Source organism: Leuresthes tenuis, unplaced genomic scaffold, assembly GCF_036924035.1.
Source record: "Leuresthes tenuis unplaced genomic scaffold, fLeuTen1.0.hap1 SCAF_15, whole genome shotgun sequence".
Lineage (NCBI taxonomy): Eukaryota > Metazoa > Chordata > Actinopteri > Atheriniformes > Atherinopsidae > Leuresthes > Leuresthes tenuis.
Genome location: NW_027325369.1, coordinates 4,944,117 through 4,961,369, shown reverse-complemented (window position 1 = coordinate 4,961,369; position 17,253 = coordinate 4,944,117). Strand labels below are relative to the sequence as shown.

Here is a 17,253-nt window from a genome sequence, read left to right as displayed (position 1 = left end):
TTTTATGAAATTTTTCTTTATCATCAATCTCACAACCTTTGAGATATAGTGCCAAGAAATGCATTGGTTCCTTAGACTGGAAACTGTCAGCTTAAACTTACCGACCGTGTAAACCTCAACCATACTTTGCATCAGTAACAGTATACAAACATCAATCAATCAACATTTATTTATATAGCACCTTACAACAACCAGAGATTGACCAAAGTGCTTCACAATTCCAGAAATAGATTTAAAATAGACTACATATAACACAAGACAACAAAAAAAAACATAACATGTCGGAACTGTCCATTTCAACCAATATTTATAACGCATTTTGTAGATACTTTTGTAATTTTACAGAAATAGATGTCTTGAAAGAACTCAGATTGTCTTGCTGATTTGTGTGAACTCAGTAACTTTGTCGATTGTCCATGACAGCCTGTGGGCTGTGTATGCAAAGGGTCTTGAAAAGATTTCCATGAAAATCCAGAAGTTGCAACATTTCCATTCACTGTTACCAAGGATTGCCTGCTCCACTCTGCCATGACACGCCAGCAACAGTATTTGAAGTCCAGAGTGAGAACTTTGGACATAAAACGTCCTCAGGACCCATTCCCGAAGGGGCCTCGATTCAAGTCCTGTGCGAGATAATCGTTTTCCCACTCAAGCTGTTCACACATGAACAGTACGAGTTTTGACAGTTTGACATTTTTCTGCTTCGGTCTTGCTTTCACCATGTGAATTACAAGTTGGTGAGCATCTGATGCAAAAAGTGTGGTGCGGAAATTGCAGTTTTCTACATTGTTATAATTTCAATAAAAGCGAATGAGACCCCTTTGACTATTTACGGGTTGATGTTCATACAGTGTTATTTGACTGTATCCACAATATTGATAAGTGAGTGAAGCATTATATCAGTTGGCATAAAACAGAACGAAGCAACAACTCTTACTTGTTCCTTAACGCTTGATTTCAGCAAATGTTCTGGAAGATTTGCTGCTATGTTCACACATAGTCTCACCTGCTTTGGTTGGGGCCATTTTACAAGGCGGCTACGTGGAAGATCTCCACAAAAAAAAAATTTTGAATGCAAGCTGCAGACATTTGTGTTCTCACACGCGACTGCCATGCACGTGTGAAAAAAAGCTTTCACTACTCAGTCTTCAATGAGGTGTGTATGAGAATATTGTCTCTTAAGTTTCATGCTCAGTTGCAGGTTGGTCATGTTTAGGCACCAAAACAACTCTGTAGGGTCAGTTGGTTTTAGCCAATACCCCTTTCTGATCGCGCTACAACTATAGACAACATTTAAATGTTCATACATTAAAGCAACCCAAAATCATATAAAGTCAAAGCTCTCAAAACTGGATTTACACATCCAAAATATGCATACAATTGGACCCAATGAATGCCTTGAATATTTTCTCAGTATCTGACACATTTCAGTAAAAGACTCAATTCCCCTCCCGTGCATGCATGTCCCTCCTGTGGGAAGTAGCAGCAATTAATCCAAAAGGATATTTCGATGCAATATATTCTTACAGGGAAAGTTGTACGTTTCCCTAACCTAAACCAGTTGTTTTCAATACCAAATCTTCAGTTACATTGTAATGCCCAACCATAATAATGTCATGGCTGCTGGTAGCCACGCACATAAATAAGGTTTAAACCCAAGAGCAGACTGAGACTGAGTAAGACGAAGAATAGTTTATTCACATTGACTTGAAGGTAAAGAGGTTTCCAGGAGATTCTGGTCTAGTGGGTCACTATAACGAGAATGGTTGTTAATAAAGTCCTAGTAGAATCTGTAATGCGAAGCGAACAGATTCTTACTTATTTCCAGGAGAGGGTTTGACACGTGAGGGGTACCAGAAGGCTCTGATGTGTTGATTATCTTATCTTGATGCCCCTGTGACAGTGTGGATATAAAACTGTGGATACAAAACAGCTCTTTCTGCTGCAGCTCAGAATGCCTATCTAAATTATCTATATTTTATTTTTGGTTTCTTTATCCAAAATATGTATGTTTTAGGGTATGTTAAGAGCAATGTGTTTGTATACCTATACTGAGAGTTACCTGTGCTTTGCTTTAAGTAACATGTATGCAACATGATTTTGAATCTTTATAGTAACCAGCTGCGACCGATTATTTTTTTTTGTTCAGTTTTTTTGTGGGCTCATGTTTTATGCATTCATATGCATGAAGTCTGCCCACCTTTGGTTACTTGTTGAGGCATTTCAAATGGCTTTTGCAGCTTGTGACCTCTGTGTAGAGTGTTGTGTTGACTACAGTTGTGACCTGTGTAGTAGCATAGTAGCAATAGTAGTGGAAGATGTATAGTAGCTTAGTGTGAGTAATGCCTACTATTATGTTTTTATGTTTATGCATTTGGCAGACGCTTTTATCCCAGGTAGGCAGGTAGTGTAAGGGGGTCTTGCTTAAGGACCCCTACTGGAGTATCTTTCATGTGGGAGGTCAGGATTTAAACCACAATCACCCACATGAAAGGCGGCAATCTTAGCACTATATTATCCAGTAACTATTGTGTGTTCCTACTATCAACTCATTATCCTCATCATCAAGGGTAACTCTGTAGCTGTGTTTAACCTGTTTTTATGTTCTGAAAGCACAAATATCCAAACATGTGCTCTCTCTAAGAGCTATTACTGTTTAATAATTTAGACCATTTAAAAGGAACAATTGAAAGCACCAACATGACTACTGCCTTGCAGATTATTGGAGGCAGTCAATCATACCACACAGTACACACATAATGTAAACACATGCCATTTAAAATTTACAGTTCAGATGCTTTCTAATGCTATTTTGTAAAAGTGAACAAGTTGGTGTGCAAGATTGTTGGAGTTTAGCCCATTCAATTTTGACATTATTATGTAAAAAAATTATTATTGTTGTTTTACCAACAGTGCAAACCCCAGAAATATTTTGTGATAAATTATGTAAAATATAGAAATGCATTAAATACATTTTAAAGCTGGAATTTTGGAATTTCGGGTTACTGTAACTTGTATGAATAAGTAGTCGGTGCCAAAACACCCTCTCCAGTCTCCGGACTCTTCTAAGCGCGGAACTGTTCTTCAGAAACATGACTTCCGGTAGGAAAGTTCCGTTTCCAGCATTTTCTATGCTCGGCAGACAAATGCATGAGCACCGCTAGACAGCCAGCATCAGCCAGAGGCTTCTAGAAGCAGCGGCATCGTGTAGCGGACGTTCACCAACAGACATACCTACTCTCTGTCTAACGTTGAGAATTTTGTTTTATTTTATCATTTATCAGTAAAAATGGCTAAGTGGGGAGAAGGGGACCCTCGCTGGATTGTGGAGGAGAGAGCTGATGCGACTAATGTCAACAACTGGCACTGGTGAGACACGATGAAAGGGCACTGACTATTAGCATGCTTGCTAATTCTAAATGCACGCGTTGAGCTCTTATTAGTATCCAGTTACAGCTTTATTGTACTTTTTCATGATTTGCTCATATGTGTAGATTGTATGTGTGAGTTATATACTTTAAATACAAGGCAATGTGCAATATTTGAGATTATATTACCGTTTTCCAAGTTAGCTTCGCTTGTAGCTGCTGAAGCTCCAATCTCATGTGTCTCAGTTGTTACATGTTTGTAGTCGTTATCAGCACCAACACTTACTGCGTCGGATATATCGTGTGTGTTTCTGTCATTACATGCTTTGTTGTCTATCATGCAATTAGATTCTAAGTCTTTTTCACAAACTATGTTGAACACGTGAGATGACCAAGTTGCAACGTGACTATTTCATAATTTCCCTGCGGAAATTAGAACGAATGAATCAAGTTGTTCTAGTAGTTGTTTCAACCTTGTAATGAGCGCATAACAGTTATGTGTCGTGTTTCTGTGAGTTAAACACCTGAATCACCATGGTAACGTCAACTGGTGGTCTCGCACACCTAATTTATTCACCACGGTACTCATAAAGCTTGTACTTATACTCTATTGTCAAGAGAGGAAAACCTGCTCAGGTAAACTTGCTCTGTAGTTAATTGCTGTGATGCTTCTTCATCAGTTTGTAAGATCTGGAGAAAAAAAAAAAAGTTTCAACAGATTCAGGTCTGGGTGACCTAAAAAGTCACAGGAATTTGCCGTAACTGTCATCAGGGCTTCCACTACAGTAAGACTGTAGCACACGTTTTGCCATGTGAATATATGCGATTGACACGTTTAACATTGATGTTAGTGGAAGCTGGCTGGTTGCTCAGATTTCATAAGTTATGGGCTTTACACAGTCGGTGGCGGCGAGTTAGCTGCAGTCAGAACTGAGTTCTGGAAAACAACATGGAAATATGGCATTTCTCCTAGTTTCAATCAGCTCTTTACATACAGGTGAATGGAAACGATTCTCCAGTCGGCTGTGATAAAGGCATTTGGCTATAACTGCTAAATGCCGAGCTGAAGATTGACATTATTGACATTTCCTCGTCTTAGCTCAGCATATTTAGTTTCTAATATGAAGAGGGATTATTCCACGACTGACCATTTAAAATTGTACCTGTACAGAGTGTTTGTAGGGTGCAAATTCAACACGGAAAACAGATGATTAAGCTACGAGTCATGTTCACGGTGTGTTGTTTTGTGGTCTCTGCTGAACTTTTCAGGACCGAAAGGGATGCAACAAACTGGTCTTCGGATAAACTGAAATCGTTGCTTCTTGGGTTGAGTGTGGAGAATGAAGAGGGAAGGTGTGAGGTGACAGAAGTCAGCAAGGTGGAGGGAGAGGCCTCAATTAACAACCGCAAGGGGAAGCTTATTTTCTTTTATGAATGGAACCTAAAAGCCACTTGGACCGGTGAGTAGAAAATCTGGGGTCTCTGCTTGTTTTAAGTGAAATGGTAGTTTGACCCAAATTATGTTCGCAACCAGTCATTTTGTCTCTTGACAGGGGCATTATTTTCTCTTAGAGGTGTCACAGCATTGCTGCTGTTCATTGTGTCCTTATATTCACTAAACACAGGTTTTAATCATCCAAATGTTGAATCTTCATAATGGGCACTAGGAGGCTTTGAATCTTTGCTGACATACCCATTTCCCCTTTTTATTTATTTATTTATTTTTATTCCTTTAAACCAGGAACGTCAAACGCAGGAGTCAAATATAAAGGAACTATCGAAGTTCCGAACTTGTCAGATGAAAACGACATGGAGGATCTTGATGTAAGTGTCATCAAATGACTTGTTTGGGATGTTCGTGTGTGTTCAGTGGAGGATTTATGCACTGATGTCCTCTCTTCAATCTGTGTCCAGATTTCCATATCGTTGAACAAAGATGAACCCGACACAGCACTGATCAGCCTGATGAGAACAAAGGGAGCTGATAAAGTCCGTACTGTGCTGGGAAGTTATGTTGGGTTTTTGAAAACAGGTTGGTGACACATATATTTATATATTTAACAGTTTCAGTCTGCCTGCATGAAATCTTTTTATACACGAGGAGTGTAACATAAATGTTTAACTGGAATCTTTACAGAAACCGGCCTGAATAGTAAAATTGCTAATATGATAACAGCTGAGACAAAAAAAAAGGTTTTTCCCCCAGAAGATCATTAACTTCAATAAATAATTAGGACTGTGCATTCATTTTTACTTTTTCACTAAGGGACTTTGAAAATAACTTAGCTTTTGGATAGTAGAACTTGTTTCTGTAGTGATCAGGATAAACATTCTTAACAGCCAGGATCACGTGAAAAAGAAAGTACAACCTCGTTCAATTAATTTCTGTAGCGGGACATGATTGGTTTTCTTTTTTAATCATCTGGTGGGACCTGAACAGAGCTGTGCATAAACAAATATCTGCAAACCGCAAAGTTGTTGATGAGAGTGGGCAAGAACTGGTCCGCAATGACGCGAGTGACCAATAACATGGTACAGAAAAGCATCACTTCAGGTTCCCAAAGCTGTTGAATCGTGGGGTGAGCTCAGCTTTTCACACACTGCTTCTGCATTTGTTTTTGTTGATTAATGTCACTGAGTCATTCGTCATACTTGTTGTTAATCTGAGGTTAAATTGACCTAATTTTAAGACCTAGTAAGAACCAGGTGATTAAAATTTTTTTTTTAAAGAATTCTGTCCTGATATGGAAGACTTTAGACTTTAAAAAGCATACACTTTTCTCACGTGACTGTGTGTGTGTAATTTTAGACATGGACCCCTTTTGATTACTTTGTGGAATTCCTTTGGAAATACTTGAGAGAGATGGGGAATTTTTATTTCTTCATTGCAGAATTCACGCAAGGGATGATCCTGCCTACAGCCAACGGTATAACCAAGCTGCAATCCACCTCGCAGTCCAAAGCCAAGTTGGATAAAACTCAGGTTTGCACTGTTGCTCCTCTGCTGGATAAAGCTCTTGTTCCTCAAGTACTTAATGTCACATGCAAAGCAGTGACAATTTTTTATTATTTATTTTTTTATAGTAGCATTGAAATAAATCTGCTTATTTCTTCTTTTATTGAACAGATTTCCTCCACCAGCAGCACAGCAGCTCCTATAAACACTGGCGTCAAGATCCCCACCTGCAAATTCAGCATGAAAGACATCTTTCTCACCTCCCCACCGGAACTCTACAGAGTCTTTGTCAACCAGGAGGTGAGCTTCATGTGGTTTCAAATTTGTATTTAATTTAGCCGGTTCAGCTTTTAAGCCAGCCACAAGAGATTGCGTTTTTATGATGAACAGAAAAGCTGATTGGACAAGTTAAAAAAAGATACGCGATACGAAATAATGCAAGTTGTGGCCACGGTCAGTAAAAGTTGTTGCTTTGTGGATTACACAGATGGTTCAGGCATTCACGCACGGCTCTGCCACGGTCGATGGAGAGAGGGGTGGAAAGTTCCGTCTGCTAGAAGGAAATGTTTTTGGAGAATTCACAGAGTTGGTAAGACAAACGTCCAATCGTTCAGTCGTAGAATAAAATGGAATGTGGGCTCGAATGTTCACAGTGAATCCTCTTTCCAACAGGTTCCTGATGAGAAAATAGTTATGAAGTGGAGGTATAACAACTGGCCCTGTGGTAGGTATTTGTCATTGGTTTACAGCAGTAGAACTGACAGGAAACTTGTTTGTATTTGAAGTGATTTGAGAACAAATGCAGAGCAGTAACTGGTTATATTTTCTCAGATGTTAGAACTCACCATTGACCTTTATGAACAACAGAAATGTGAACACATTAGAAACTGTTAGAATTCGGAGACATGATGATGGTGTGGATAATTTGAGATGCATCGTGATCATCATTTAGTCATTTTTTATGTATACAGTGTATAAAAGCTTTGAGCATCGAAATAAATGAAAAGCTACCGAACCCTCTATCAATCATAGATCATCAGCTGGGGTCATGATGTAATTGTTGTACAACTTGAGAAAGAGACGTTAAATTGTGATTGTTTGTCGGGGTTCCTTTGCCTTACAGAGCACTACGCAACAATCACACTGACTTTCTTGGACCGGAGCAGCGAGACAGAGCTGAAGGTGGAGTGTCGAGGAGTCCCGGACAGCCAAGAGGAACAGACAAAAGAGGGCTGGAAGAGATACTACTTCGAGGCAATTAAACAGACTTTTGGCTTTGGAGCCCGGCTCTTCTGAAGATACTGTTTATTAGTACCGTCTTCTTCTTTTGTTTTTCCAAATCTTGTCCTTAAATCTCTCGGGCACTAAAACACCCAGTTGTACATCTGTAGGACAAGTTGATGAAAGAGAGGAAGTGGAGTCAGTTGGTCACTGTATGTGTAAATGTTTAATTTCTGATTCTATTTAAATTAAGATTTTTCATCCTTCAGTGTTTGGGTCAGCTGTTCACAGGAGTGTAAATGGACTGTGCCTTTTGGACTAGTTGAAAATGGATTGAATAAAGCAAAGAGAAATCTACCGAACCACAAACGTAAATTGGCCTCCACTTCTATACGGATATGTAATTAGGGCAGGAGATAAAACTAAATGTTAGTTTCTTTTTATTTGGGGGAGAGAGAAAAAATCTTGCTTTGAACGTGAATGTTTATTTTGTACTTATTTTACTCATTCTGAGTGTAACTGTTGTGGGGGAAAAAAAAAAAAGGCTTCTGGCCAAGATGCATGTTTAATTTTAAAAGGCCGGGGGATGGGAGGGCGGGGGGATTATTACTGGATCTGAGTACCTTAGAGCTCAGGCCGTCTGTGCTGTGGCTTGTTCTGGTGAGCGCCAGGACCATCGCTCCACTTGGACCTTCAGCTGGACATTAATGCAAATGTCTGTCAGTGTTGGAAACACTTTTCCGCTTATCGTGCGGGTAGCTCACGTAGCAGTTAAAAGGAGACATTTAAGCTATATTTGGCTTTAAAATGTACATATCTAGTAAAAGCTTTCAGAACGTACTGCATCTATTTATTCCTCACCTCAGCCCCGTCACCATGTAAAAATAATAGTTTCTTGGAATAAAGAGAATGCCTGTGAGCTCTTGCTTTGCTTTTTATTTAGCTTATGCACGCTATGTCCAACAGTCACAGAGGTTGAAATGAACTGGTTTATTTACACATTACTTCTTTTGAAAAGGCTTTGTCTTTAAAACATTAATTTACAAGTGCTTTAAAAATAGAAGCCACGACTGCTGCTATTAAGTAAAACAAGCACTCAAGTTGGTTTTAAAGATTTGCTGCAGGTCACATGATCAGTCTTTAACGGGAAACTGACTTATACTTCCGCTCCAAAGCATACGGTGTTGAATACAAGTAAAACTAAACAGAAACATTCCCAGAAACACAAAAAAATGTCATCTTTTTTTTTTACATTTTCTCTGGTGCAAACTTCCACAAATATTCAGGTTCTCCAAGAAATCCTAAAAAAAAACAAAACCCAGTTTCAAACAAAAAATAAAGAGCCCGATAACAAAAATCATCTTTTTTTTTTCTAGACATCTATGACCCCGGGGGCTTAAATAAACACGACGAGAAATGTGATGAAATGACGCGCTGCAGCTTCTGCTGGTCGTACATGCACAGCTATAAGCAGATGTAAAGCTCCGACTCCTGGAAGAGGGACAAGAAGTGAGTCACTTACAGAGACCTGATTCACCATCTGTGCGTGTACCTGCATACATGCAGTGTGCCTCATGATGAGCTTTTTCTATTCAGGGGAAAAAAGGACAATTTGTCACCTCTGTTGGAAGAAAATGATCAACAACAACAAATGTGTCCCAAGCACAGATTCTTACAACTTTTTGGTTCAGTTTTCATGCTGGAAGATGAATGTTGGTTGGTGTGATCAGGAGCACGATACGTACACTGGAGCTCGAGTCTTTGTCAAGTGAGACGAGGCTCCTTCGTGGCGCCACCTCCCCCGCCTCAGAGGGTTTTTTAATGGAAATGTCGCGCCTTTTGTTCCTTGAAAAAGAAAATTGGTTAAAGGGATGGTGCTTTTAATAGAAGATTTCACCTGAAATGCTGTGTTGAGCCCAGGTTACCATGGTGATCGATCAGGTTAAAGGAGAGCCATCATCGTGACACTAAAAACTGACTTTAGTCTCAACATACCCTGCTAAGCCTTGAATTTTGCTTTACAATACCCCGCTCGGTGTGTGTGTGGGGCAATAAAATTAATATAAAAACAAACAGATTAAAAAAAAAAAAAAAACTTTGAAGAGACGTATCTTTACCATCTCAAGAATTTAACAATCTTTAAAATCCAAACTGTAACAACTCAAAAAGAGCATCCAGTATCTACCTGTACAAAGGCCAAATACTCATGCCTTGTTTGTCCCTCTGGGTTGCCGTAGATGTGGCTCCTTCGGCTAGGCCTTTAAGGAAATGGAAGAGCTTTTCTGACTCTATGCACTGCTTCCTACATAAAGAAAGGCAGAGCATGCCACACGTTATTTGCCCAGAATTCATTCACACATGCAACATTTATTTAATTTAAAAATCCAAATTTTGACAAGCTGTGTGAGTTTGTTCTAAATACTGTATGCTTTGGGTAGATTGCAGAACAGAAGAAACAAAGTGAGCAGATTTACACAACTTTTGAGTGCTGGGTGTGTGTGTGTGTGTGTAGACCAGCTGTGAGAAGGTGGAACAGCAGGTGCACTTACATGTGAGCCAGGGATACAACGTTGCTGAACTTTGACTGAGTTATCAGACAGGTTTCAGTGAGCAGAGACTTCAGGAACATCTCCAAAGCACGAGCTGATCACTGCAGTTCAGGAATTCACATTTCAACAGTCAAAATGGCGGACCTCTCCAGGGGAGCTCAAAACAGGTCCAGAGGAGGCTCAGTGAATGGAGGTGGAACATTTTAATTTATCAAAAGGACAGAACACAGAATAATGTAAATGTGCAAGATTTGGTGGAAGAGCCCGTTCATAGGAACTTTATGCGTTTTCTAAAAGAAACACAGAACAACCAACTAAGATATGCAAAACAACCACAAAGACACGTAGAAAAATATCTCAAAGATGCACAAGTCAACAAACGGGAGTTAGAAAACTAATAATAAAAACAAAAACACTCACAAACGCACACAATACAACCACAAAGACAAATTTCCCTAATGAAACTCAAAATGACACCCTAAACAACATCACAGATACATAAGGTGACAATGAAGAGACAACACAACCACGACAAGAAACAAGCAAACAAAAAGAATTGAGTGATAAACAACAAAAGACTCAAAAGAGCCACTATAAGGTGTATAACAGCCACCAAGACGCTCTGAGATGCAGAATGACAAAAATAATGGAAACACAAAACCATACAAACAGAATAAAAATTAAAAAACACCCTCAAAGTGACTCAACAACAACCAATTTTCATGAGCTGGAAATTTTAAAAATGCATCTGGACAGACCTCTTTTCCAAGTGTTCAGTGTACTCCCAACACAAGTCAAACAGCAATATTTTTACTTTGCTCACTTGATGAGAATCTGTAGGATCAAACTTGATAATGATGAGTATTCTTTAACCATCAAAGGACTGAGCTCAGTTAAGGAGAGTAACTTTTACTTAGTCCGGGGAGGCCAGTAGACCCGGAATGAAAACGCATGCACCAGACTTAGGGGTTTAACATAAATCTTTACAAGATGTTTGTGCTAGAACAAAATCATTTCACATCACTTTAAATTATTTCTAAATATAGATAATAAGAGCATAAACAATCAAGGCTACATCCTGGATGATCATTTATGACCCTGTTTGTTCCTTGGACAGTTTAAGTGAAAGTAAATTTAATTTCTAAAGATGCGTTAACCTGGTTCAGGCGTCTTGTTAAGCATTTGGACTACAACTCCCAGCATGCTTAGACACGCTGAAAAACGATGCTGAGTTAAAGGGACGTTGCTAGATGAGTAAAAACCAACAACATCTTCAAAGCGCTGATATAGTTATATTTTACACAGTATAACAACGTATGAAGGATACAGATGAGCACAGGAACCGCCATTGCAATCCTCCCCACCTCTGTGTCCTTCTGCATGATTTTCTTGATGCGGCTCTGTAAGCAATAGCAACATTTTATAAGTATTCCTCACAAACACTGAGAATAGTTTCTGTTCTGTTGAAGCATTCACTTTTTATTTGATAAAGCACAACATATTAAGGTCAACTGGTTGGCTAAAAATAGTAATAGTTATTACTATTACTATTTTTACTAAGGGGCTAAAAATTAAATTCACCCTCCCCCACATTTTAATACTTGATCCAGTGCACCTAAAATACAGCAACCAACTCACATAACAGAGACGTGCATACAGTCAGGTGGACAGGAAAAAACAGCAATTATATTATTACTTAGCAAATAATTTAATGTCCTACAAGCCAACAACTGCCGCGTAGAGCCGAATATCTGTCAGCAGTGGTAGCACTCAGTCAGCAGGACACCAGGAACCAAAACTTCCGACAGTCCCTCAATGCAGCAAATAAATTTACGCCCTGCTATCTGAGCTAGCTTTTGGCTCGCTTTATCTGACATTTAAACAACTTTAATTTCCCATACGAAAGTTTATACTCACAGGAGGGAAACGTATGTTATATCTTCTCTTCTGTCCAGGCATTTTCCTTGCTTTAATGCGCGCGGCGCGATCACAGTTTTCATGTTTGTACCGCAAATCGCCGCTTCGTCCATTTGTTTACCTTTGGCAGGAAGAAACCTGAAAAACGGAGGGGAGAAAAAAAAAAAAAGAAAAGAAAAACTTTGTAAGGTCAACCCCATCTGACCCCAACAGTGGCGCCATGACATCTCCAACACTACATATGATGGAGATGTTTAACAGAAACACAGAAAACAGAAAATGAATGACTCATTAAATCTAATTTCTTTGAAAAAGAGAGGAGTGCATTTTTTTCTTTCATCATAAAGGTTCAATAGACTATCTACAATTTGTTAAAATAATAGGGTTAAAATAAATAATTTGCTAAATTCAAAAGATGAAGCTTTAAGGTGGAAATAAATCCCAGCATAACTTCAGATTTGATCTTCAACGAGTTAATGCTGAGCTTTTAGACACAAATCTGCACAAGAGTCGAGTTCAGACGTCGTAGGTGTTATTTATGCTTTCTTCTGGAATGAATGATGGGTTCACATTAAGGTAAATACTTTTCATGATATTGCTTTGACTCATTAAAATGCGCATTTCAGTCATGTTGATTATACTAAAAAAACAAGTTAAAGTCTCCCCTTGGTGACACATGGAGGAGTTTTGTTAAAGTTTTTGCTACTTTACCACACAGTAATTTCATCGCCGTAAGGTCATCTTGATGTGTATTCAAACTCAAACATCCATCCATCCATTTTCTATACCGTCAATCCGTTAACCGGGTAGCGGGTGGGCTGGAGCCTATCACAGCAGTCATCGGGCGAAAGGCGGGGTACACCCTGGACAGGTCGCCAGTCCATCACAGGGCTACATAGAGACAAACGAGACAAACAACCATGCACACTCACACTCACTCCTACGGACAATTTGGAGTCACCAATTAACCTGACATGCATGTTTTTGGATGGTGGGAGGAAGCCGGAGTACCCGGAGAGAACCCACGCATACACGGGGAGAACATGCAAACCAAACTCAAACATATTGAATACAATGCGAGACGTTATTTCTATAAATCATGAATAATTCATTTTGAAGAGATGGATAGGAAAGAGGAGCTGAGGAAGCCTCTGACTGAAGACACTTCATTCTTGAGTCACAATTTTATTTAGAGGCTGTGCAGTTTGTCTATTATGTTGATAATTTCTACAACATTCTTTTCAGTAAAATCCGTTCCAGCAACTCCAGAGCTGTCTCCAGCACAGAGCCAGTCTTCTTTATCAGTGTGTTCAGTTTCTTTGAGTCACTCGCTTTGATGCTGCTGCACCAAATGAAGGGAATGTGTTTGTATAAAATTCCTGGAGGATGTTTTGGGGGCAGATTTCCTCCAGCTATGCCCCCATTCTATATTCCATCAACCTGCATGACTACATCTCCCACCATCCCCACCTCAGGTGAGCACTGCTTTATAAACTACTGCATGCCGGGGATGCAATTATTAGCATGTTCAGAGGGTAGATTTATTTTAGCCTGCAATGAATTGGTAAATGCATCTGTGTAATTCAGGGGAAATAAATTTGAACCTTGTTTTGCTTTTAATGTATAGAAATCAGCCATAACAGTTCATAATCAGACCACCCACCCAATACTGAATTGGTCTCCCTTTTGCCACCAAAACAACTCTGACTCATGAACATGAACGCCACCAGACATCTTAAGGTATGAAATCATATCTGGCACCACTTTGTCTGTGGCATATCTTTTAAATCCTGTAAGTAACAAGTGAATCGAGCTTGTTTGTCCAACACATCCGACAGATACCTAATTGAAATGAGATTTGGAGAATTCGGAGGCCATAGCCTACCTCAGTTTTGTTGTTGTGTTCCTAAAACCGTTATTGTGCATTATACTGTTGAAAGGGGTCACTGTCATCAGGGAATATCGAAGCAGATTAGAGAACCTGCTGGGCCAAACTCGAAAACACTTTGAATGGAAATGTATATTTTAACACATGAAGACTTGATGCGACATTTAGCTGGCTATAACAGTTCCCAAAGCTAGAAGGAACTTCGGGCATAAATGGGTTAAGACAGTTTGCTGGTCAGACTTCCTTGGGAAGACTGTAAATACTCAGTCCATTTGTTTTCTCAGTTGAGAGCAAGATGCAACTTGTATCCCCTGCTCAGAAGACCTAAGGGGTATAGTAGGTACTCAAGTCATATAAAGTTCACTCAGTACTGTGGCGTATGAAGACAAAGTGTTAAAAAAGCTTCTTTATTAGAATCCAGCAGTGTTGTCTATTGGTGTTGTGTTTGGTTACTGCCACAAAGGGGCAGTAGTGGAGTTGCTCTCGGGAGACGGTGTACAGTTATGGCGGCTCAAATAGCAATAAGCATGTTACACAACCTGAAATTAAAAAGAAAAAGACATCTTATTCGCTGTTTGCAGAGTTTCTGCAAGTAAACTGTGGTGGCAAGAGAAAACGTTCACAATGGCGTAAAAAGGAATAATCTCTACTTCGATTAAATCGAAGGAAGTTAAAAGCCTATCTCGAAAGGTTGGAACAATTCTTTGTTGCAAATGGGCTGACATATAATGAAAAGTCCAAAGCCGTATTCCTGACTATAGTTGGGTGAGGGGACTGCACTCTGTTCATGGACTTATGTGCACCATTGAAATCGACAGAGAAAGAGCTGTCAGGAGTTAACTGACTTACTTAAACTTACCGCACATTTTGTGCTTTGAAGCCAGACAGACTGTGAGTCTATAGGTTTGACTCCTTCAACTATGTGTTCACACTACTTGTCACAAAGCAGAGTTCTACACAAAGCCAAATACAGCTTTCAGTGAGGCCTGATGCAGTGTAAGGTGAACCTTTCAACACTGCCAGTTTGATTTGTGCTAGGATTGGAAACATTTACATAGTATTTCTTTTTTTATATACTGTATATATATCAAATGGTAACAGATTTAGCAATTTGATCTGTCATTCTTGGAAACTCTCATTCTCTGACTTCAGGCTACAATTAGCTAACTGACGGGATCACTTTGGCTGATATTATGTAAATATTGAGCAGTAGTACAGCATAGGCAAGCTATACTTGGCTTGCAAGCATAAAGTCTTTAGCATGTCAAATGTAAATTATTCTTCCTTTAAAGGTACGTGCGGTTTCACTGATTTAGACATTTGAATATGTTTGTATAGTCAGACGAGAATGCCAGAAGGATTCCGTTCATCCAGTACCATGAATGTTTGTGTTAGACGTTGAGACAGAATTTGTTCGATGCAAATCTCACCCAAAAATACATTAGCCCTGAGAGCTCACGAATGCGAAATCCATAACACAAATACTACAACAGCAGCTTGCTACAACTGAAGTGATCACACCACATCAGTGTGAGTGAGTTAACAGTATTGATGGATGTTTCCAGTGGAACCGATGGGCTATCCTACACTTGTGAAAGAGAAAGCTTCAAAGTAAGTAAGTGAAATTTGTTTGGCAGTTATGATTAATGCTGCCACCTCAGTGTCCTCATTTTTGTGTACATTGCCATCTAAAATGAGTTTTTATGCTGTAACATTTGCATTAAGGCAGTTAGTGAACCATGATCAATTGAAGAAAATAAGCTGTTCTTGTGCTGGAGCGAATGGTATTCAACCAGTCTAACCAACTGTAATGTTCCAGTACACTTCCCAGCTAACACACACATGTGAGGATAGCATCAGGGCTCATATTTGGGGCCTACTTAGGATACGCAGTGGGGGCCTGGCTAATTTTTTGTTTGCACAGATGAGTTTATGACGAGCCTCGGATGGGCCCAAATGTTGATTCGGTGATTAATTAATGGGTCTACTGGGCCTTGCACAGACATATTTGAAGCTACACAGCATTCATATAAAGTGCATATATAGATAAGGATCTGTACAGTTAATGTACTTCAGTTACATTGTTTGCCTTATATCAGAGCTGTGACTTTTGCACTTGTGCTGTGGCTGCTTGCATTGCGGTCCACAGCAATAAAACAAAGGCAGGATTTAACTCTTTTCACACAAGTAGAAACATTTCCATTCTGTCAGTAATTAGTTTTTTTGGGAACCTTTGATATTAAGAATAAGGTGAGTATTTCCAGTCTGTTTTTAGATGCTCGGTTAGAGTTAACAGAACAGCTCATCTTTATCTTTCCATATGAAGATATGGTTTGATTTTAAGCGCTGAACAATGACTATTCACAGCTACGTTATATTTCATTAAAATAAGAAAGATTTTTTCAAAGAGGTAGACAAGACCTCTGATACAAACATCTTTCCAATTTGTTTAATGTCATCATTTAAATGTGACTGAAATTTCCTTGATTTCACCCATCCATCCATTATCTTCCACTTCTGCGAGGTTGGATCACAGATGTCACAGGTCCAGGAGGGACACGCAGGCGTCCCTCGCCCCGATGACAGTCTTCAGCTCCTATCATGGGATCCCGAGACATTCCCTGACTGTTTCTCAAGACGGAGAAACAACGCCTCTACGCTGAGCTCCCTGCATACTTGAAATGTTTTTTTATTCCATTTAATTTTTGCCAACACAACAAATTCAGCATTTCCCATTTTCACCTTCTATCCAATACATGGGATTTACGAGACATAGATATTAATACTTTTGGACGTTATCTGATCCTTTGAAATCGAATTTGAATATTTCTGAATGCGAGTTTTTCAGGTATGCAAAATGAGAACTGCAGACTAAATTGAAGTGTAGTCCACAACAACAAAAGAAAATGATCTGATCAAACCTTTATGCAAACATACACTGTTCAACCACAGTGAAATCTTCGAAAATAGATAAAGAATGTATAGATCTGGCACAGTGTTTTACAGTGTCGAATTAGTTGGAGTGGAATTTGAAATGAGGGAATAGAGTAACTAAAAACACCTCACTCCTGTCCCAATAGAACACTTAAATGGTCCAATGTTTGCCTGCCTACTGGCAAAATGAGAAGTTTAATTAGCATAATTTGTCACCTTAAAACTTACATCTTAAAAATATATAACAAAAACCTTCTCTGCACACTGGTCAAATAACTGAACTCTCTTTGAAGAAAATGTAATCTGTAGTTTGTAAAAAAATCTGTGATCATTTATGTAAAGAAATAGTTTACACAATTCTTACCTTTTTCTATCAGTGTGTGTATATGCAATCTTTTGTGCTGATGATGCAGGTCCTGT

General features: G+C 39.1%; 2 protein-coding genes across 5 annotated transcripts; one reads left to right on the top strand and one right to left on the bottom strand.

Moving 5' to 3' along the window:
- Window positions 1-3,127: 3,127 nt before the first annotated feature.
- ahsa1b (AHA1, activator of heat shock protein ATPase homolog 1b) lies at window positions 3,128-8,464 on the top strand. Its single transcript, XM_072365161.1, has 9 exons — window positions 3,128-3,369; window positions 4,638-4,828; window positions 5,110-5,192; window positions 5,283-5,400; window positions 6,260-6,351; window positions 6,496-6,624; window positions 6,812-6,913; window positions 6,997-7,048; window positions 7,448-8,464. The coding sequence occupies exons 1-9, from the start codon at window positions 3,290-3,292 to the stop codon at window positions 7,618-7,620; spliced, it is 1,020 nt and encodes a 339-aa protein (XP_072221262.1). The 5' UTR covers window positions 3,128-3,289; the 3' UTR covers window positions 7,621-8,464.
- LOC140270081 (dr1-associated corepressor) lies at window positions 7,655-12,178 on the bottom strand. Of its 4 annotated transcripts, none has more exons than XM_072365164.1 (6): window positions 12,012-12,178; window positions 11,422-11,494; window positions 10,095-10,188; window positions 9,731-9,847; window positions 9,291-9,390; window positions 7,655-7,709 (listed from the first exon to the last, which is right to left on the bottom strand). In XM_072365164.1, the coding sequence occupies exons 1-6, from the start codon at window positions 12,051-12,053 to the stop codon at window positions 7,689-7,691; spliced, it is 447 nt and encodes a 148-aa protein (XP_072221265.1). In that variant the 5' UTR covers window positions 12,054-12,178; the 3' UTR covers window positions 7,655-7,688. The 4 variants fall into 4 exon arrangements, with proteins under 4 accessions (XP_072221265.1, XP_072221263.1, XP_072221266.1 ...); XM_072365162.1 differs by lacking the exon at window positions 7,655-7,709 and adding an exon at window positions 8,467-8,846; XM_072365165.1 differs by lacking the exons at window positions 7,655-7,709; window positions 12,012-12,178 and adding exons at window positions 8,467-8,846; window positions 11,791-11,884.
- Window positions 12,179-17,253: the final 5,075 nt, after the last annotated feature.